The following is a 23,289-nucleotide window of genomic DNA, read 5'->3' as shown; positions in this document are numbered from 1 at the left end:
ATCGGTCGTGATAGCTTGAGAGATACCAAATCGATAGATGATGTGTTCTTTGATGAAATCAACCATGCTTGCCGATGTCGCATTCTTCAGGGGAATTGCTTCAACCCACTTAGTGAAATAATCTATTACTACCATATGAACTTATGACCCTTTCTTGAAGGTGGATAAATCTGGCCGATCAAGTCGATACCCCAGCCCCTGAATGGCCATGGCTTTATTATAGGATTCATAGCCGATGCTGGGGCTCTTTACACATTGCCAAACTTCTGACAATCTTGACAACCCTTATAGTATTTAAAGCAATCTTCAAGTATAGTTGGCCAATAATACCCATTGTTTCTAATCATCCACTTCATCTTGAAAGCTGATTGATGAGCTCCGCAAACCCCTTCATGAATTTCGCCCATCAGATTCATGGCTTCTTCAACCCCGAGGCATTTAAGCAGGACCCCATCAACCGTCCGATAATAAAGGTCATCTTCACGCAACACATATTTAAAGCCTGAAAATCGAACTCGCCTATCAACTTTCTTGGAGGGATCTTTTAAGTAATCTGCTATTTCTCTCCTCCAATCATCAGCCATTAACTCTAAGGTCATAGCACCATAGATCGGGCGATAACTAGTAGCATGTTGAGCGAGCTTGTTAGCATTCTCATTGTAATCTCTGGGAATATGCTCAATAACCACACTCTTGAATTCTTTAAGTAATTGAATGCACTGCTCATAGTAAATTCTCAAAATATCATCTCTGCATTCACATCCTCCAGTCAGCTGGTTGACAATAAGCATAGAATCTCCAAAAATTTCAACGGCACCAGCTTTGATTTCTCTCAGCAATTGGATCCCCTTCAAAATGGCTCGATACTTAGCCTGGTTGTTGGTAGCAGAAGCCTCAATCGACAGCGAGAACTCGTAGTTTGCCCCCCGAGGCGATATAAGGATTATGCAGATTCCTGATCCAGTTCCACATGAAGATCCATCAAAGAATAAAGTCCATGTGGGTTCAACAATAGCAACCTCTAGCCCACAATGCTGAGTAACAAAATTAGCCATGACTTGCCCTTTGACAACTTTAGTTAATTCGTACTTTAGATCAAACCCTGACAGAGCCAGAATCCACTTCCCAATCCTTCCATTTAGAATCGGCAATGACAACATGTATTTGACCACATCATCCTTGCATACCACCTGAAGCGTCCCCACATAAGTAGAGACTAAATGTGATACAAATATCAGTCCCAGGAGGCTGATAACACATTTATTCGAAAGATAATTCAGTAACCGTACAACTCCCGAGGGAGTGGGCGTGAAAGCCACGCAACGATAAGAAGTAAATAAACAACAGCGGCTAACCAAGCGACTGCCAAAAGACAGCACTCGGGACTACACGGCAGCAGCAGCATCTTGGAAAGGCCAACACCACAGGCAGCGTTGGGTGCGGACACAACCTCTGCTCAAGGTCTTCGGCGATGAAGTCCGGGTCTTCCTCTGTAGTAATGAAGCAAGGGTGAGTACGAACGTACTCAACAAGTCCAACCCCATCCATGGAGGGGGATACAATCAAGTATATGCACAGGGTATATCAAGGATAGGCTAGGGTTTATTTGCAATAAAGCTAGATTTTTCAACACATGCATAGGCTCGTTTTCAAACAAGTTTTCATAAAGCTTTTCCTTTGGTAACCGAAACATTGAGTGGGGTTGATCCTACACAAAGGATCCAAGTTTTATCGCTATCGGACTCCCCGTCCGCCATAGCGCACGGCACAACTGCCGGACTCTTCCAAAATTCAACTCACAGACACACACACACACCATCAATGCCCAAGTGCTAGTTATGTGACCAAGCCGTAACTCGTCCAATGCCGTGGACACGGCTACCCGGATAGGTTTTAACTCTGAAGAGGTTGTACACTTTTCTCACAAGTAGGGTACCGCATCATGATCACCTTAGTGCCGGTGCGGATCCTAACAAAGCCATTACCCACCTTAGCTAAGACTGGCTAGCCCTCACGGAAGCACCCAAGGGGTTCACGGCTCATCCACGAGACCGTAACCGGGACCTAAGTCACCAAGATCTTACTCCTTTTCCATGGGCTCCCGCTGCTCACCAGCACCCCTGAAGACCAACAGTTTAGCTAGTGGGATTTATGCTAAGCCGTTGCCCATACAACGGTCGAGTGGTTGCACGATGGTGGAATTAGGCAAGATGACACATCAACTCGGTCCTTAACCATGACAAGATGGATATCTCCCGACACTGCTCAACCACTAAGGTACGAGCACAACATCCTGCCATCCCACACAAGGAATACCCATCCATCCTGTCTACACATTCCTTTCCTTTGAACCCGGAAAAACATTTTCCCAGTTGAACACACACACGCTTATTTTTCGAAAACATAGTTGTAGTGGTGATTGTACTTGAGTAGTAATTTCCTAAGCATTCTAGCGGTGGCTATCGACCAAATAGAGCGAATCATATTTAGAGACAACCATAGGATAACGAGGAATGTTCATAACAATCAAGGGGTGGCTATCCAACCATGTCTTGCGATGAAATAATATGAATTTTGTAAAACAGGCCAATGGGTTGTGTTTGAAAAACTAGGTATTAAATATGCATCAAAGGGTGAGATTGGACTTGCCGTCTTCAAAGCCTTCCGGGAGTTCCGGCTCGTGCTGCTGGTCCTCGGGCTCGGGCTCGCGGTCAAACTCCTCCTCGGGGTCCTCCTCGGGCAATCCGCGATCTACGGCACACACAAACGGACACACAAATAAATAAAAGAAAGATCGGTTTTTAACCGTGAGCTCCGAACAGAAAATGCGAACGGAAAATAGGTAGAAAGATTATTTTTGGGAAATTTGGATATGGATCGGCGAAAGTATTCTGGAGGATGAAGTGGTGAAATTTGGGATTAATTGGAGGAAGTTTGGCGCATGAAATGACGGTTAAACATGAATTAGGGGCTTAAACGGAGGTTTAGGACTGATTTATAATAAACCAGGGACCTATTTGTAAATAAGTTTTGAGGTGGAGGGGCTTATCCGCAAATAGGTTTATGAGAGTGGTGGAAGGACTGTTTCACGAATAATAGATTCCTTTGGGTTAGATCGGAAAGGAGGGGTTTCTTCTTCCCTTCTCTCTGTACCGGAACAGAGGAGATGGAAGGGAGGGGCGGCCGGCTTGGGGCGGCGGCCCAGGCTCGCCGACAGCGAGGGGAGGCGGCGGGAGAGGCTAGAGGAGGCCATGGGGGCTCCAATTTGCCCGATACCTTGGAGCTTCGGATAGGGAAGGGGCGGCCGGCCGTGGTTCGGTGGAGGCAGCGGCGGAGGTACTGGTGGCGGCGGCGCTTGGCGAGTGGTGTAGGTTGGGGTGGCGAGCTGGGCGGAGGTGGAGTGGTAAGGGAGGCTGGGCGAGCGGCCCTTTTTATAGGCCGGCGAGGGGCGGCCGGCGGTGTGCGGCGTGGGGGTCGGGGCCGGGCAGGTCGGGCCGGCGGTAGGGGCTCGGGCGCCGGAGGTGGGTGTCGCGGGGAGGGCGGCACGGCAACGGTGGCGTGTGGCGGGCGGCACCGGAGGAGAGGTAGGGGCCAGCCGGGTCGGGCGGTGCGGAGCGGGGCCGGAGGCGGGGTCGGCGGGGTCGGCCGGCGCGGAGCGGGGCCGGCGGGGTCGGCCGGCGCGGAGCGGGGCCGGAAGCGAGGTCGGCCGAGCGGCGGGGCGCGGCCCAAGGCGGCCGGGCGGCGTGGAGGCAAGAAGATGTGGGCGCCGGGAGAAGTAAATGCGCCGGTGGGGGGGCGTCCAAAGGAAATGGCGCCAGGAACCGGGAGGAGTGGCGCTAGGAAGAAGAAGAGAGGAGGAGAGAGAAGGAGGAGGAGGAAGAAGAAAAAGAAAGGAGAAGGAAGAGGAAAAAGAAAGAAAGAGGGAGGAAACAGAGAAAGAAAAAGGGGGAACCGGCGGCCATTGCGGCACGCGGTCGGAGCATGCGCGCGGCAGTCTGACGACGGCACACGGTGAGATTTACGGGCACGGGTAAAGATGATGGCTGTCGGCTTAGGTGCCGGGACGGCGAAATCGCCGGGAAAGTTTTCGATATCCGGGAGCTCAGCGGTAAAAAGATTTTGAAAGCGATTTTTAACGAATGATTTTAGTTGGTGATTTCTGCCCCACTTAAATTGAATCTCGTCCTCGAGATTCGACTGAGTCCTGAAGAGATGGGGGAATTCCTTCTTTAACGCGTCCTCGCGTTCCCACGTGGCCTCTTCTTCGCCATGTCTACTCCATTGTACTCTGCAGATCCGGACTGCTGTATTCCTTGTCCTTCTGGTGACAGTGTCCAAAATCTTGATGGGCACTTCTTGATACCGAAGGTCCTTTTGTAGGTCTATTGTCTCCACCGGTACTTGCTCCTCCGGTACTCTCAAACATTTTCTCAGCTGGGAGACATGAAATACCGGGTGTATATCCGACATTTCCTCAGGAAGTTGGATACGGTATGCTACGGCTCCAACTCTCTTTAACACCTGGTATGGTCCAATATACCGAGGGGCTAGTTTCCCTTGCACTTGAAACCTTTGAGTACCCCGAATTGGAGAGACCTTGAGGTAGACAAAATCTCCCTCATTGAAGCACAATTCCCGTCTTCTTTTGTCCGAGTAGCTCTTTTGTCTGGACTGTGCAGCCTTCAGCTTCTCTCGGATTTCTGCCACACGGTCTTCTGCTTCCTTGATGAAAGCTGGTCCGACTAGGGAGCGTTCTCCCACTTCTGACCACATCAAAGGGGTCCGACACTTTCTACCATAAAGGGCCTCAAATGGTGACATGCCTAGGCTGGCTTGATAACTATTGTTGTATGAGAACTCTGCATAGGGTAAACTTTGTTCCCAATCCTTGCCATAGGTGAGGACACACGCTCTCAACATATCCTCCATGATTTGATTTACCCGCTCTGTTTGGCCATCGGTCTGGGGGTGATAGGCTGAACTAAAGTCCAATTTAGTGCCCATGGCTTTATGCAAACTTCTCCAAAACCTGGAGGTGAATTGGGTCCCTCTATCTGAGACGATCCTGCTGGGCACACCATGCAGCTTTACTATGTTGTCGACGTAGAGTCGAGCTAGTCTTTCTCCATCGTATGTGGTCCGTACGGGTAGGTAGTGAGCGACCTTGGTGAGTCGGTCCACTATTACCCATATGGAGTCATTTCCCTTCTGAGTTCTGGGCAAGCCTACCACAAAATCCATGCCAATCTCATCCCACTTCCAAACCGGAATAGGCAATGGTTGCAGCAAGCCGGATGGCTTCTAGTGCTCGGCCTTGACCCTTTGGCAAGTATCACAATGGGCGACAAAATGAGCTATGTCCACCTTCATTCCATTCCACCAGTATCTCTGTTTTAAGTCCATATACATTTTGGTGGATCCGGGGTGAATGGAGTATGCCGAGTTATGGGCTCCATCCATTTTGGTCTGCCTGAACTCTCCGTCCTTGGGGACACAAATTCTATCCTTGTACCACAGGATCCCTTTGTTGTCCACCCTGAAATCCAGGGCTTTATTCTCTCCAGTCTGCTTGCGGATCTTTACTAAGTCTTGGTCTGAACCCTGGGCTTCTCGGATTTTATCCTCCAAGGTGGGCTGAATACTTAGCTGGCGGCTAGTATTCTAGGGAACTATGTGCACATTTAACCGGACAACTTCTTCCTGTAAGCGGGCATTCTCTGGTCCGGGCGGTCCATAGGATTTCCAGCTTAAGGCGTCAGCCACAACATTAGCTTTGCCAGGGTGGTAATGGATTTCTAGGTTGTAGTCCTTTACCAGTTCTAACCACCGCCTTTGCCTTAAATTCAGATCGGGCTGGGTGAAAATGTATTTTAGGCTCTTATGGTCGGTGTAGATTTCATACTTATTCCCAATCAGATAATGTCTCCAGATCTTGAGGGCATGCACTACGGCTGCAAACTCTAAGTCATGGGTTGGGTAGTTCTGCTCATGGGGCTTAAGTTGTCGGGAAGCATATGCCACAACCTTCCCATCCTGCATGAGGACACATCCTAATCCTTGTCGGGATGCATCACAGTAGATGACGAAGTCTCGCTGGATATCCGGTAAGGTTAATACTGGGGCTGTCGTCAATCTCTTCTTCAGCTCTTGGAAGCTCCGCTCACATGACTCGGTCCAGGTGAACTTCTTGTCCTTCTTGAGCAACTCTGTCATGGGCTGGGCTGTCTTGGAAAATCCTTCAATAAATCTGCGGTAATACCCAGCTAAACCCAGAAAACTCCTGATCTCACTAACATTGGTGGGTTGCTGCCAGTTGGAGACGGCTTCAACTTTCTCAGGATCAACTGCGACTCCTTCTGCGGTCAAGATATGACCAAGGAATGCCACTTTCTCAAGCCAAAATTTGCACTTGCTGAATTTAGCATAGAGTTGGTGGGCTCTTAATTTTTTCCAACACCACCCGTAGGTGTTGTTCATGCTCCTGAACACTCTTGGAGTAAATAAGTATGTCATCAATAAAGACTACGACAAACTTATCTAACTCGTCCATAAACACCTTGTTCATGAGGTTCATGAAATAAGTAGGTGCATTGGTCAATCCAAAGGACATCACTGTAAACTCAAATTGACCATAACGGGTGACAAAGGCCGTCTTCGGGATGTCGCTCTCCTTGATCTTGAGCTGATGGTACCCTGACCTCAGATCTATCTTGGAGAAATATTTGGCTCCTTTCAGTTGGTTGAATAGGTCATCTATCCTGGGGAGGGGGTACTTGTTCTTAATGGTAACTTCGTTTAGTGCGCGATAGTCTACGCACATCCTCATACTTCCGTCTTTCTTCTTGACAAAGAGTACGGGGGCTCCCCATGGGGATGAGCTAGGCCTGATGAAGCCACTCTCCTGCAATTCTCCCAACTGTTTCTTCAGTTCGGCTAACTCTGAGGCTGCCATCCTATAGGGTCTCTTGGCTATAGGAGAGGTTCCAGGGACAAGGTCAATTACGAACTCTATATCCCTATCAGGGGGCATTCCAGGTAGTTCCTCGGGAAAGACGTCCGGGTATTCACTCACTACCAGGACTTCTTCTATGGTCTGGGTCTCCATGCTAAACACCATGGGGTCTGGGCCACTTCCTCGAGTGTGACAGGTCACTTGCACACCATCCCGATTGGTCAGGTGCACTACCTTATCAGCACACCCTATATGACCATCATGCAGGCTCAACCAGTCCATTCCAAGAATCACATCTATCCCCTTAGACTTAAGTACTACTAGATCCGCTAGAAATTCTACCCCACTTAAATTGATCCTTACCCGGGAACAACCTAGTCGACACTGAATGTCGGCTCCAGGAGTCCGGGTTAATAGGGGTAACTTTAGTAGTACTGTAGGTATATGGTGTTCTTCCACAAAACTTGAGGATATGAAGGAATGTGATGCTCCAGAATCAAAAAGTACTGTTGCCAAGACTGAGCTGACTAGAAACTCACCAAGTACCACGCCCTGAGCTTCGCGAGCCCCCATGGGGTTAACGCGGGCTCATCCGAATGATTGCTAGGGCGGCCTCACCTGCTGACTGTTGTTGTTGCTGGGGTTGTTGTTGCTGCGGACTGGCACACGGTTGGCTCCTGACAATGCGGCCCTGGGCCCAGCTACTGAGTTGGAGAAGGCTGATGCTGCTGGCTTGTTGGCATAGGGGCAGTTGGCGATCAAATGACCTGGCTCCCTGCAGTTGAAGCATGCCCTACTGTTGCCAGTGACTTGGCTGGCGCTGCTCTGTGGGGTCTTGGTAGGGTTCTAGCTCCTGAATGGGGCAGCGGTCTGGTGCGAACCGGGTGCTTGGGACTGGGTCCGATAATGCATGGGAGCTTGGGATCTGGGCAAGGGGTGACCGAAGCTCCTTGGCTTCTGGAATCGGTCCTGCTGGTGTGCCTTGCTCTCCAGGAACCGACGCTTGTTGTCCCTCCGCTCTTCTGCCTTGGCCCTCTCAGTCAAGATGGCCATGTTCATCAAGGTGTTGAAGTTAGGGTAGATCTGGGGAGTGAGAAGGGTCCTCAGTTCCACGTTCAAGCCTTTCTTGAACATGTCCTGCTTCTTCTCATCCTTGTCCACCTCCTCTGGAGCATAACGGGCCAGCTCCATGAACTGGAAGGTGTACTCTTCCACGGATCTGTTGCCTTGGCGGAGCTCACGGAACACGTCTGCCTTGCGCTTCATGGTGGCTGCGGGGATATGGTAGCGACGGAATTCCGTCACGAACTCATCCCAGGTGATAGTGGCAGCATCCTGGGTGGCAGAGCAGTAGTTCTCCCACCAGGTTAGGGCAGTTCCAGTGAGCTGGTGGGCAGCCAAGAGAACCTTGTCCCTGCCCTCACAGCCAAATGGTTTAAGCTTCCTCTGGATGATGCGCAGCCAGTCATCTGCGTCCAGAGGGTTGACGGACCCACCAAAAGTGGGTGGCTTGGTCCGGAGGAAGTCCGTCAACTTCTCATTCATGTTCTGCCCGCAGGGCCTCTGGCGGGTAACGGCGTTGGCCAGAGCTTCCAGCAGAAGGGTCTGGTTGTTCAGCACTTGAACCAAATCAATACCGGCGGGGGTGGTGGCTGTTGTGCTCCCACTTGGCTTTCTCCCCTTCCTTCTAGCTGGCTCACTTCCTGCTCCTCAGGAAGCACTGCCGGAGGCGGTCCTTGCCTTTCTGGCTGCCTCTCCGCACTAGGGGTGGCATGGGTTTGACTTGGGGAAGTCCTGGTGGCACTCTTGGGCGGCATCTGCGGATTGAGTGGGACTTTATGAGAGTGGGATTTGGATTTTAGTGATCTTTAAAGTGGTTATTTCGTATTTTCGAAGAGACAGAATCCACCTCCTGTCGACAAACACACAGACTAACAAGCAACAAACACAAGCGATTTTATTTATTTTGGGGGGGTGTACAACACTTCTGGGGTAAGGCCAAAACATGTACTACACGACCGGTTACAGCAACACAACTGGAGGGGGTACAACTCTAAACCGCGGGCCATGTCGACTTCATTCCTTGGGCAACTCTGGGCTGGGCATAATACTCGCGGGGTGAGTCTTCTCCCTGGGCTGAGTGGTCTTCTAACGGAATGAGGAGGGCCAGCACCTCATCCTTCAGAGTCCCGCCCGTTGGAGGGGTCTCAGGCGCCTCTCCATCTGACACCTCGGAGTTCCTTTCCGAGGGCGGTGGCGCTGGGGTGGCATCTGGGCTCTTCCGCTTACTCGACCCTGGGGCAATGGGAATTCCTTCAAGGATCGGGGCCTCTTCGTCCTCGATGGCCACCATCCTCCTTCTGGCACGAATGGTGAGGTGGGCATCCTTCAGTTCCTTGGAGTGCCGATCCTCAGCCTCCTTGAGAGCCTCAACGGCAATGGCCTCGTTGCTTTGGGCGGCTGCGGCTCGAGCTTCGGCGGTGGCTAACTTCACCTGAAGCCTCCTCACCATAACCTCTGCGTCCTCGGCCCTACGAGTCTGCTGCTTCAACTTAGCAGCCTGCTCGTCGTAGAGCTCGTCCAAGGTGAGAAGGTAGGCAGCCATGTGCAGCACGGTGGGGTCATCCTCGCGCTGTCCACGTCCTTCCAAAGTCCTTACCCTGGCCAGCCAAACCGGGCGGTTCTTCTTGACAGGCGGGTAGAACCTCATCGGAGTGCGGCCGATGTGCCTCTCATAGATCTGGCACAGGAAACGGAGGGCTTTCCGGGCTGCCACTTGATAAGTATCCTTGTGCCGGAAGCTAGTGGCAGTCACATTCCAAGGCTGGATGTCGGGGTAGCGGCTACTCCGCCCGATGTAGATAATCATCTCACACCGAGGGGTCCCGCGGTCCTCGTACTCCCTGCTGGTGTACTCCGGACGCTCATAAATTCCAAGGCGGTCCATGCAGGCGAACAACAATCTGGGAAAGCCAGGCTCCTTCAGGCAGTGGCTGTTGACCCATCCTTCCTCAGCCATCTGGAAAAGATCCGGGGCATAAATTAGTTTCGCAATAGAGCAGAGGTAGGCAGAAATTTTGTAATTCTTTTATTTTGGTCAAAAAGGGCTAATCCGGTCCTAAGGTCACGTCCTACAGCTAACGACGGCTCTGATACCACCTGAAGCGTCCCCACATAAGTAGAGACTAAATGTGATACAAATATCAGTCCCAGGAGGCTGATAACACATTTATTCGACAGATAATTCAGTTACCGTACAACTCCCGAGGGAGTGGGCGTGAAAGCCACGCAGCGATAAGAAGTAAATAAACAACAGCGGCTAACCAAGCGACTGCCAAAAGACAGCACTCGGGACTACACAGCAGCAGCAGCATCTTGGAAAGGCCAACACCACAGCAGCGTTGGGTGCGGACACAACCTCTACTCAAGGTCTTCGGCGATGAAGTCCGGGTCTTCCTTTGTAGTAACGAAGCAAGGGTGAGTACGAACGTACTCAACAAGTCCAACCCCATCCATGGAGGGGGATACAATCAAGTATATGCACAGGGTATATCAAGGATAGGCTAGGGTTTATTTGCAATAAAGCTAGATTTTTCAACACATGCATAGGCTCGTTTTCAAACAAGTTTTCATAAAGCTTTTCCTTTGGTAACCGAAACATTGAGTGGGGTTGATCCTACACAAAGGATCCAAGTTTTATCGCTATCGGACTCCCCGTCCGCCATAGCGCACGGCACAACTGCCGGACTCTTCCAAAATTCAACTCACACACACACACACACCATCCATGCCCAAGTGCTAGTTATGTGACCAAGCCGTAACTCGTCCAATGCCGTGGACACGGCTACCCGGATAGGTTTTAACTCTGCAGAGGTTGTACACTTTTCCCACAAGTAGGGTACCGCATCATGATCACCTTAGTGCCGGTGCGGATCCTAACAAAGCCATTACCCACCTTAGCTAAGACTGGCTCATCCACGAGACCGTAACCGGGACCTAAGTCACCAAGATCTTACTCCTTTTCCATGGGCTCCCGCTGCTCACCAGCACCCCTGAAGACCAACAGTTCAGCTAGTGGGATTTATGCTAAGCCGTTGCCCATACAACGGTCGAGTGGTTGCACGATGGTGGAATTAGGCAAGATGACACATCAACTCGGTCCTTAACCATGACAAGATGGATATCTCCCGACACTGCTCAACCACTAAGGTACGAGCACAACATCCTGGCATCCCACACAAGGAATACCCATCCATCCTGTCTACACATTCCTTTCCTTTGAACCCGGAAAAACATTTTCCCAATTGAACACACACACGCTTATTTTTCGAAAACATAGTTGTAGTGGTGATTGTACTTGAGTAGTAATTTCCTAAGCATTCTAGCGGTGGCTATCGACCAAATAGAGCGAATCATATTTAGAGACAACCATAGGATAACGAGGAATGTTCATAACAATCAAGGGGTGGCTATCCAACCATGTCTTGCGATGAAATAATATGAATTTTGTAAAACAGGCCAATGGGTTGTGTTTGAAAAACTAGGTATTAAATATGCATCAAAGGGTGAGATTGGACTTGCCGTCTTCAAAGCCTTCCGGGAGTTCCGGCTCGTGCTGCTGGTCCTCGGGCTTGGGCTCGTGGTCAAACACCTCCTCGGGGTCCTCCTCGGGCAATCCGCGATCTACGGCACACACAAACGGACACACAAATAAATAAAAGAAAGATCGGTTTTTAACCGTGAGCTCCGAACAGAAAATGCGAACGGAAAATAGGTAGAAAGATTATTTTTGGGAAATTTGGATATGGATCGGCGAAAGTATTCTGGAGGATGAAGTGGTGAAATTTGGGATTAATTGGAGGAAGTTTGGCGCATGAAATGACGGTTAAACATGAATTAGGGGCTTAAACGGAGGTTTAGGACTGATTTATAATAAACCAGGGACCTATTTGTAAATAATTTTGGAGGTGGAGGGGCTTATCCGCGAATAGGTTTATGAGAGTGGTGGAAGGACTGTTTCGCGAATAATAGATTCCTTGGGGTTAGATCGAAAAGGAGGGGTTTCTTCTTCCCTTCTCTCTGTACCGGAACAGAGGAGATGGAAGGGAGGGGCGGCCGGCCTGGGGCGGCGGCCCAGGCTCGCCAGCGGCAAGGGGAGGCAGCGGGAGAGGCTAGAGGAGGCTGTGGGGGCTTCATTTTGCCCGATACCTTGGAGCTTCGGATAGGGAAGGGGCGGCCGGCGGTGGTTCGGTGGAGGCAGCGGCGGAGGTACTTGTGGCGGCGGCGCTTGGCGAGTGGTGTAGGTTGGGGTGGCAAGCTAGGCGGAGGTGCAGTGGCAAGGGAGGCCAGGCGAGCGGCCCTTTTTATAGGCCGGCGAGGGGCGGCCAGCGGTGGGGGACCGGGCGGCTGGCGGTGTGTGGCGTGGGGGTGGGGGCCGGGCAGGCCGGGCCGGCGGTAGGGGCTCGGGCGCCGGAGGTGGGTGTCGCGGGGAGGGCGGCACGGCAACAGTGGCGTGCGGCGGGCGGCACCGGAGGAGAGGTAGGGGCCGGCAGGGTCGGGCGGTGCGGAGCGGGGCCGGAGGCGGGGTCAGCGGGGTCGGCCGGCGCGGAGCGGGGCCGGCGGGGTCGGCCGGCGCGGAGCGGGGCCGGAAGCGAGGTCGGCGGGGTCGGCCGAGCGGCGGGGCGCGGCCCGAGGCGGCCGGGCGGCGTGGAGCCAGGAAGACGTGGGCGCCGGGAGAAGTAAATGCGCCAGTGGGGGGCGTCCAAAGGAAATGGCGCCAGGAACCGGGAGGAGTGGCACCAGGAAGAAGAAGAGAGGAGGAGAGAGAAGGAGGAGGAAGAAGAAGAAAAAGAAAGGAGAAGGAAGAGGAAAAAGAAAGAAAGAGGGAGGAAACAGAGAAAGAAAAAGGGGGAACCGGTGGCCATTGCGGCACGCGGTCGGAGCACGCGCGCGGCGGTCTGACGACGGCACACGGCGAGATTTACGGGCACGGGTAAAGATGATGGCTGTCGGCTTAGGTGCCGGGACGGCGAAATCGCCGGGAAAGTTTTCGATATCCGGGAGCTCAGCGGTAAAAAGATTTTGAAAGCGATTTTTAACGAATGATTTTAGTTGGTGATTTTTGCGGATGTTACACCACCACACACTCGGCAGATAATAAATAGTGTCTAAGCTTAGTGCAGGAGAAATATAGGCACAGACACAATCTCTCAACTGGAAAATACCTGGTCTCTGCGTCCAAGAGTCTTCTGCTCACATAATAAATAACCCATTCTTTTCCTTCAAATTCTTGGACAAGAGCCGACCCGATAGCACACTCATTAGCTTATAGGTACAACCTGAACAGCTTGTTAGCTTGTGGAGGAACCAATATAGGAGGTGACACCAGGTATTGTTTGATATCATCCAATGCCTTGTGCTGCTCCGTCCCCCAAACAAACTCCTGATCGGCTTTTAGTTTTAGCAACGGGCTAAAAGATTGAATCCTTCCAGACAAGTTTGATATGAATCCTCGGATGAAATTGATCTTACCGATCAACGACTACAACTTAGTTTTATTTTGCAGAGCCACGACCTTGTTAATAGCACCAATGATCTTCTGATTAATTCCGATGCCTCACTGATGAACCATGAACCCCAAGAACTGCCCAGCCGACACGCCAAAAGCACATTTATTTGGGTTCATTTTCAACCCATGTTTCCTTGTGCATTCCAGGACTTCACGCAAATCGGCTAAGTGCTCCCTGTACCCTTTCGATTTGACTACAACATTATCGATATAAATCTCCACTAAGATGTTGATAAGTTTATGGAAGATGTAATTCATAGCTCGTTGATATGTAGCCCCAGCATTTTTCAATCCAAAGGTCATGACTACCCATTCGAATAAGTCAATATGTCTAGGACACCTGAAGGCCATCTTGGAAATATCTTCTTTGGCCATCAATACTTGGTTATATCTAGCGTTGCCATCCATGAAACTAATGACCTTGTGTCATGAAGTAGCATCTATCAATACATCAGCTGTCAGCATTGGATAACCATCCATCAGCGTGGCTTCATTGAGATTCCTGAAATTAATACAAACATGGAGTTTTCCATTCTTCTTGTACACAGGAACGACATTAGAAATCCACTCAGCATACCGACATTGCCGAATAAACCCCGCTTCAAATAATCTTGTAATCTCAGCCTTAATATCAGGTAATATCTTTGGATTACAACATTGCGCAGGTTGCTGATACGATCGATATCCTAGCTTATTGGCAACCGATGTTCAACAATAGATCGATCTAAACTAGGCATTTCATGATACTCCCAAGCAAAACAATCTTTGAATTTTTTTAACAACTTAATTAGTTCATGCTTATACTCAGGATCTAACTTAGCACTAATATACGTTGACCTTGGCTTTCTCCCATATCCAAGATCTACCATCTCTAACTCGTCGGCTGACGTAAACTCGTGCGCCAGCTTCCCGTCTTCTTAGGTGAACTCATCCATCAGGACGATTCTTCAGAGCCGACTGCTTGGATCACCTATAGTCCAAAATCAGACATCTTCAGGAAGTCTGTGTCCCAGACTTTGCCAGATATGCAGCTGACTTGTTCATAATTCCACTATTGTGCATTGGCTACAGCGACGCTGAAAGAAGAATCGGCGGTGACCACCTCAACTAAGTCGTCGATCCATTGGATGAGACATTGATGCATCGTAGATGGGATGCAGCAGTTGGTGTGAATCCAATCTTGACCCAGAAGCATGTTGTAGGACCCTTTACCATTAAAGACAAAGAAAGTATTAGGTAGGGTCTTATGGCCGATGGTGAGGTCAATGCAGAGTGCCCCCCGGGCTGGGGAGACGTTTCCTTCGAAGTCCTTCATCATCATGTCTGTCTTGATCAATTCTTCCTCACCTTTGCCGAGCTTGTGGAACATGGCATACGGCATGATGTTCACGGCTGCGCCGCCGTCCACCAGAAGCCTAGTAATCGGCCTCCCGTCGACTTGTCCCTTTCTTGCAACTGACTCTTTCCTTTGACGTCGTTGGCCGACACCTGTACTCTAGGGTCCACAACTCCACTTCTCCTGGCCGATTCTGATGTCAGCACCTTTGTGGAAGGTGTGCTTTTGCCCCCAACTTCCACCATATTGGTTGGGAACGGATGTTCATCGATCTTCATCGGCTTTGCCAATTTTGAAGGAGCATCAAACTTGAGCCTCCCTTGCTCGATAGCCGATTGAATCTGCTGGCGGAAGACTTTGCACTCATTGGTGTCATGAGATGTGGCATTGTGCCACTTGCAGTACTTGATCTTCTTCAGTTCTTCGGCCGACGGGATTGTATGGTATGGTGAGAGCTTGATCTATCCTTCTTGCAGCTGCAAATCGAAGATCTTATCAAACTTGGAGATGTCGAACCCGAATTTCTCAGGCTCCTTCTTGCCGTATGGGCATGAGATCAGCTTTTTGGTCTTAACCCATTCTACCAAACCAACCTTTGCTTCTCCTTCTAAGTCCGTACACTCTACGTACGCCACTTTCTTCTGGAAGTTCTTTCTCTGATCAAACGGGTGCACGTCTTGGTTCAACAGCCGGTGAACAATCTGGCTCAAATTCTCAAACTCCTGTGAAGTATATTTTTCTTTGATGTGTGGTAGGAGCCCTTGAAAGGCCGCGTCGGCTAGTTGGTTGTCGCTCAAAATCAAACTGTAGCACTTGTTCCTGACTTCTCTGAACCGTTGGATGAAACTAGCCACCAATTCATCACTCCTCTGCCAGAGACTGGTTAGATCTGTCAGCTTCATCTTGTGAACCCCAGCAAAGAAGTACTTGTGGAACTATTTCTCCAAATTGGCCCAGGTGATAATGGAGTTAGGTGGAAGCATCGTGAACCACTGGAAGGTCGACCCAAATAGGGATAACGAGAATAGCCAAACCCTCAAAGCATCTTGCGCAACTGCCTCTCCACACTGAATGATGAACCTATTGACGTGCTCCACCGTAGATATCTCATCTTGTTCGGAGAACTTGGTGAAATTGGGTACCTTGTATCGGTGAGCGAACGGCAACATATCATAGGCCGGCGGGTATGACGTTCTGTACATGTAGGTCTACATTTTAGGTTTTAGCCCGAACTAATCTTGCATCACCTCGGCTATCTTTGCAGCCCAATCAACCTGTTGCTGCTGCTGGACCGTAGGTTGGAGCATTGGCTGGGCTGCCGGCACCTGCTGTTGAATTTGTGGCACCACGATTGGCTATTGGATAGCCGATGTATGTTGCAGGGGCTACGGCTGGGTCATCTGCCAGGAAGGATCAACGTGCTGCAACACGCCGGTTGTCTCGTCGTACACAACTATTGGTGACCCATCCCTGTGAGGCTCCGGAACACCATCCTCCCTGCTGACTTCTGGTGGATTCTGCTAATAACGCTGGACCATTGGCTGCGAAGCCCATGGTGACCAAGGTTGTACTGGAGATCTCGTGGTCGGAACAAATGACCCTGGAGGCATCCCATATCCAGTGGTCGGATTCCAGACGGGTCCAAATGGCATCCCTATTGCCCCCCATGATGCTGATGCTGGGAACGGCGACGGCACGGTGTATGCTGGAGCAGGTTGGTTCGCCGTCAGATTGAACAAGGGTGCCGTAGCGTTGGTGTTCTGGAGTAACACAGCACCACAACCTCCACTTGACATCTGGATCGACTGAGAAGCTGACTGTCCTACCATAGATGGATTCATCCCGCTTCCGACTGGAATGCTCCTAGGTGGCCCGTACGCTGGACCGTGAAACCCCTGAGAGCTTCCACCATAGAGAGTGCTGAGAACGGCGTTGTGCACGGTGTTGGTCATCACTGCCGCTTGGGTGATCAACACGTGATTGAGAGCCTGGTCAATCATCTCCTGCATCTTCCCTGTATCTTCAGCAATGGTGATTTGATGAGGAGTTGAAAGGGCGTGCTTCTTGATAGGTTCCCCTTTCCTGGTACGGCTGAAGGATTTCAGGCATAGCAATCTGAACTCTTCTACAGCTCTTGCCACCTCGCTCCTCTGATCTTCCTGGAGCTCACTCTCCACGATCTTGATGATGTTTTCATCCGAAACTTCGGCAGTCTTAGGCGCAAATATGTTGAGGCTTTGTAGGGTCCCACCGGGCGTGCCAAAAGTGTGTTGACACAAAAATCGAGAGACGACTCCCGCGCACTAACACACGAAACCCGGTAGAATCTGCTTCGCTCCTTTTCAGGTTGTAGCCTTATCGATCCACGGCGTGCCAGTCAATCTGACCTTTTGATTGATAAGGACATGTAAAGTGTCAAATATAAGAGCAAATCGGCTAGCGTTCCAAATCGCTCCACAGGATGTATTGGCAAGACTGCCGACACAGGCAAAAGACAATCGGCTAGATCAGCCCGATGTGGACGTAGTATATGTAAAGTGTAAAATACAACCTAAACAGTACTACGTGAACAACACTTAAAATAGGTATAACCAGCTATGTGACAGTAGATTGGTACGAGAAAATAAAACAAAAGCCAATCGGAACGTGTTCTAAGCTGGATAATTATGATAAAAACTACAACAAGATTTAATGAATAAAACTTGCAGATCTAGGAAATATCGATAACTTGTGAATAAATCTAGACGAAATGACAGCGATGTGCCCTAAGTTAAAGCCTAGAAAGTATTCGGTAAACGTAGAATTTATAGTCTAGCGATCGAAGCGATGCAGCCCAACTAGCTTGGAAGAACTCGTGAAGAAAAGAAAATGATGGCGAAGTCGCCAACTTGAAAGTAAATTGCAAAAATAGTAGATTTGTCTTGATTATGATGTGTATATCTCCAAACCTTACAAGGCTCCTATTTGTACCCTATACATCAAGATTTCTAATCCTAGTCAGTTATGACAAATCATAAAATCTATCTCTAAAGAAACAAACTTTCAAAATAAAAAATAAAATAAAAATAACTTGCGTAGGAGTCGGAAACAAACTTGACCTCTATCGGCCAAAACCTTCTTCCTGTCGGCCGAACCTCCAACATTTCCAATCGGCTAGAACCCTCCTGCTCGCATCGACTGACTCCATCGGCTACGCCTCCATTATCCTCCATCGACTGCACCCTTGTGATCCCATCGGCAAGGCTCCTGTCTCCCTCTATCGGTACAGCTTTCACCATCATCGGCCAATCTCTTATAACTTCATTGGCTGAGCCCTCTGCAACCTCATCGACCGATTCCACTAGCCATTATCTCTCCACTATGCATTAGCATCTCCTGCTTCCTTTTGGCGCAATCTTTGATGTATGTCAAAAAATAGTGTCAACACTCTCAATTTTCCATTCTTCTTGATGACTGGAACAATCTTTGAAACCCACTCCGCATACCGGCAGGGTCTGATGAACTTAGCTTCGTATAGCCGGTTAATTTTAGCCTTAATATCTTCCAATAGCTTTGCTTTGAACCTTATAGCCAGTCGTTTGACTAGCCGATAGACCGGCTTAACAGGTAACTGATGTTCTATGATATACCAGCTTAAACCTAGCATTCCATAATATTCCCAAGCAAAAAAATCTCGATATTCCTTCACTAATGCCATCAACTTTTTCTTGAATTCAGGATGTAACTTGGAACTTATAAACGTTGGCCTTGGCCTATCACCTGGTCCTATATCAATTTCTTCCAAAAGGTCAGCTGATGTAAAACCTTGTCCCAACTTTCCTTCAATGTCATCAGTTGCAGCATCCATTAGGGCTTCCTCTGATGAGCCGACCGTAGATCGGCTTAATGTTTGACAATTTGTCCCACCGAGCATGCCAAGAGCGTGTTGACGTAGAATTCTGACTTTAGACTTCTACATTGAACAAAATGGAGGACCTGGGAGATCTGCTTAACTCCAGTGTAGGTTCCAAATGGGCTCACGAAGGTGCAAGGCGTGCCAGTCAATTTGACATGTAATTGACAAGGAAAATGTTAAATTCCTAAACTGATAGGCGGCTAAGCCTTCTCATAAACAAGCGTTACTTTGAATAAACACCATTAAAATATGTTCAATGTAATCATGCGGTGTAAATAAACAGGAGCATTAATGGCATGTGCCATCGGCTATATGAGCCAACGGGCTAAGTGTTGGGATATGAGGTAGGCTATACTAGCGCAAAATAAAATTTTCTACCGCGTAAACCAGGAAAACTGCCATATAAAGATCACGGGATTACCACTCAACGCAATGATGCGGAAGATGTAGATTCGCGTCGATGCAGCGAAGTCGATCAGCGTAGTCGTACATAGTCGATCACATCGACGTCCAGCAGCTCCTCAGTAGCTCGTCCACGTGCAGCAAGATCCCCCTCGTGCCGCGGCTCGTCGGCGGCTCGTCCAAGTGCTGCAGGCGCAACACTTCCAAGGTATCCACACGTGCAGGGAGGAAGCGTCGCAAGCCGGACTGCTAGGTCTGCGAGTTGCAACACGCGAGGGCGTGGGAGGCGCGGCAGATGTGTTTCGCCAAAAAGGTGTGAACCCTAGGGCACCCCCACCCCTCTATTTATAGAGGTTCCTAACGGGCCTCTGGGTCCGAGGCCCATTAGTACTTCTAAACCTAATCCAACTCGGATCACATCCGAATTGGGCTTCCAGCCCCTTAAGTGTGTGACCCTATGGGTTCGGATACGTATAGACATGGCCCGAGTACTCCTACTCGGCCCAATAGTCGGTAGCGGCCTCTAGCAAGACGTGCCAACTCCTATATGCACACGAAGATCATATCAGACAAACCATCACAACATTATATACATGCTATTCCCTTTGCCTCACGATATTTGGTCTAGCTTCAAGCCGACCGCTCTTTCTCTATCCTGTGATTCGGAATCCCTTTGTAGGTTAACTCTTAACCGTACGTAGCATGGCCATGCATTTTCAGATCTGATCACTCGAGGGGCCCAGAGATATCACTCTTAATCAGAGAGGGGCAAATCCCATCTTGATTGACCATGTCTCATAGCATGCTTCTTGACAAACCCGAAAGCTACCTTTATAACTACCCTGTTATGGCGTAGCATTTGATAGCCCCTAAGTAGGTCGATCCACATCTTGAATACATGCGACAATCTCAGGTCTAAGGACAAAGCGTATATGTTGTTTAAAGAGAGAACTACTTCTCGTGTTGGATCAGTCCTAGCACATGTCTCCACATGTGCCCACATTATTAGTTCAACATCTCCATGTCTATGACTTATGATACATAGTCATCAACTAATACATGTGCTAGTCTAATATTCATGTGTGTCCTCACATGAACTCCGACTAGGGATAACTTTAGAATAACCATACAAGTAAAGAGTTTCACACACAATTCACATAATTGCAAATCAATTCGAGTAGCCTTTAATGGATATTCAAGGAACACAATATAAATCATGGATATAGATGGAATATCATCATCTCTATGATTGCCTCTAGGGCATACCTCCAACACTAAGATAGATACAAGTCATAAAAGGAGCCTCTGCTAACCATGCGCTTATCAAATAAATTAATAGATCTTAATTAATGTCATGAGACGTGTATTGACTTTAATCTGTTAATTTAAAAGATTAGAACACAGCAGCAAAGACCTCTTGCCCACCACATGTGAGCCGATTAAGTTAACAGATCTAATTAATATCATGAGATGTGTATTGAACTTAGATAAGGTAACACAACTTAGAGGATATTAACTTCGACCTAATAACTTAACAGACTAATCCGCAGCAGCAAGGCCTCGCACACTCCACCATCGCTTAATGACATCATCCCGCTACCAAGTGATATGGATAAGACCCAGCTGATGCATCGGCTCTCATAAGTAGTGTTTTAACGATAAGGATCTGACGGCTAGCAATGCGAAGGGTAGGAACAAAAATCTATTGGACCTAGCATATATAAATCAAGTAAAGCATGTGAGATCTAACCAGCCGATACGATCAGATAATTTGTGAACGCTTAAACAAGATCAAGAAGCCGATAAAGACAACCTAATCAGATCTAAGCCGTTCGATAAATGTTAGCGCTTGATAAAACTAAGAGAGCGCTTGGTAAAACTAAGAGATCGATACGATACAACTTAATAAAACCAAACAACTCAATAGTTGTGAGCAACGTTGAAGACAAATAGAATATTGGACAAAGTCTAGAAAGTTCTACTTGTAATCTAAGTTAACTCAATAAGTAGCCACACGACAAGGGATCATAATATTGGACAATGCCTACAAAGTTCTGATACAGATAATGTAATGACTCGATGACGGTATCTACAAACTCACCTGAGATCGAAGCTGATGCAGCCCTTCGCGCAAGAAGAAACTTGTTAGTTTCTACTCTACTCCTACTCATAGAATTTGGCGGTGTAGCGCGGAAAGGTTATATTGATTGATTGATAATTATTCATTACAAGGCTCATGGGTTTATATTTATACCCCGGAGCAAACAAAAATCCTAGTTGGTTACGACATGAACCGGTACAAATGAATCTAAAACTAAGATAAATCTCCACACTTTTCCTTATTTGATGGAGTCAACTCTATTTCGGATCGGATTCGCCATGTCTTCTAGCGGCTTTTGGAATCTGGTCGCCCGTGGCTGTATTTGGTCAACGCAGGGTCATCAACAGTCTCTTCTTCTGCAAGTCCATCGGCTGTCAAAACCTTATCCTCATCAGTTAAATCTGACCAAAAACCGGTGTCAACAGTGACAAAGTGACGAAAATGTCAAATAAGGAATAAAAGATAGAACTCGGTGTCATATAAGAGTTAGAGTTATCTTCTAGTGTCAAAATTCTCAATATAATTGGAGAGGGTAACGACTTCAAGCCTTCAACTCGTTTGACTGTGGCATCTGTTTACAACATTTTGATAAAGCTACCGATTGCTCTCCGCGTTAGGCTTGCCCTTAAACCTCCGCGCGGCCCTTGCGAATGCTAGACTAATGGTACCGGGTATCTTCCAGAAAGTAAACTAGCCAATGGCATATCACTTTAATCAGCAATCTGGGATCCGAGATCTCTGAAGAGACAGTATTTAATTTAATTGAGGAAAGTTAGCAATCCCAGCTCACCAAAGCAACAGTATCAATCAGCACATCCTTAAGTACGGATCCACCAACCACACCATGGCATCCATTGGATCTAAATCGTGAGGCGAACATAACACAGCCATCATCACAGCCAACTTGCAATTTGATTTGGTCAATCGGTCAAATGGTCGAGGAGACGAGATCCGTGGCGCCGGCGAGCCGCCGGCCGGCCTGCTCCATGAGCGCCACCATGCCCTGGCATTCCTGCAGCACCATCTCGTCAAGGCCGCCCTTGACCATGGCCGGGAAGAACAGCCAGAACCCCGTCCCGGCCACGAACGCCAGCGTTAGCGGCACCGCGGCCGCCCGCGGGGGCCGCCACCACCCTGGGTGCGACGCCCACCAGCCCTCCGCGGCAGCGCATGCGCCGTGCAGGAGGAAGAACGCGGTCACCTCGCCGCTGGGCGGGCTCCACATGATGTAGTAGAAGATCAGTTCGTGCATGAGGCCGGACACGAGGAACGTCGCCATGACGCCGGCCGCGTTGCCGAGGCGCGCGCGGACGGGGCGGAACACCGACGGCCGGAGAATGGAGGGCACCATGAGGTTCCACCGCCGGCCCCAGAAGTCGCGCAGCGACGACGCCAGGTACGGGTGGTCCACCTGCGGCTCCATCTCCATGCCGAGCAGGTCGTGGATCACGGTGTGGACGGTGGCGAGTAGGAGATCCAGCGAGAAGTAGATGTGCAGGGTGTACAGAGCGAGGAGTTGGTACCGGTTCATGGAGTCCTTGAATTGGTACGCGTAGATGATGGCCGGGATGACGGCGCCGCAGAGGAGCATCCTGGCGGGGCCCCGGACGGGAGCTTTGCTCTTTTCTTCGGCGGCGGTGGACTTCCGGAGCTTCACCGGAAGCGAGGCCGAGCAGACGAACTGGTGGAGACGGAGGGAGGGGTCGAGGGGTCCGCTGCCGGTGGCGAGGAGGAGGAGCTTGAAGGAGCCGAGCCAGGTGAGGAAGAAGCCCGAGGTGCCGCGGAATGTGGTGGTCCAGAAGGCGAAAGGGATCGCGTAGAGGAGCGCGACAACGGGCAGAAGCGCGGCGAGGCGAGGCGCGCCTGGCCGGAGACGCGCCGCGGCGAGGCGGGCGTAGGACATCGCCGCCCACACAGCCGCCGAGACCTTCACGATAGCGTCGAGCTCGCCGTCCATTAGCGCCGTCGCCATGTTGATGGACAAAACGGAAATCGATGGGTTCTCTGCTGCTGTTGCCGAGGTTCTTGCATTGCT

The 23,289-nt window shown here is 49.6% G+C and overlaps 1 protein-coding gene across 1 annotated transcript; it reads right to left on the bottom strand.

Annotated features, from left to right (window-relative positions):
• Positions 1 to 21,338: 21,338 nt before the first annotated feature.
• On the bottom strand, positions 21,339 to 23,289 carry LOC101784353 (probable long-chain-alcohol O-fatty-acyltransferase 4). The gene is made up of 2 exons (XM_022824919.1): positions 22,045 to 23,289; positions 21,339 to 21,625 (listed from the first exon to the last, which is right to left on the bottom strand). The coding sequence occupies exon 1, from the start codon at positions 23,224 to 23,226 to the stop codon at positions 22,183 to 22,185; it is 1,044 nt and encodes a 347-aa protein (XP_022680654.1). The 5' UTR covers positions 23,227 to 23,289; the 3' UTR covers positions 21,339 to 21,625; positions 22,045 to 22,182.

The sequence above is a fragment of the Setaria italica genome, chromosome I (genome assembly GCF_000263155.2).
Source record: "Setaria italica strain Yugu1 chromosome I, Setaria_italica_v2.0, whole genome shotgun sequence".
In the NCBI taxonomy this organism is placed as follows: Eukaryota; Viridiplantae; Streptophyta; class Magnoliopsida; order Poales; family Poaceae; genus Setaria; species Setaria italica.
This window is presented reverse-complemented; position numbering and strand designations above follow the sequence as displayed.

Bases quoted from the DNA above. Each gene is read 5' to 3' on its own strand.
- LOC101784353 (XM_022824919.1), bottom strand. From the start codon at position 23,226: ATGGCGACGGCGCTAATGGACGGCGAGCTCGACGCTATCGTGAAGGTC.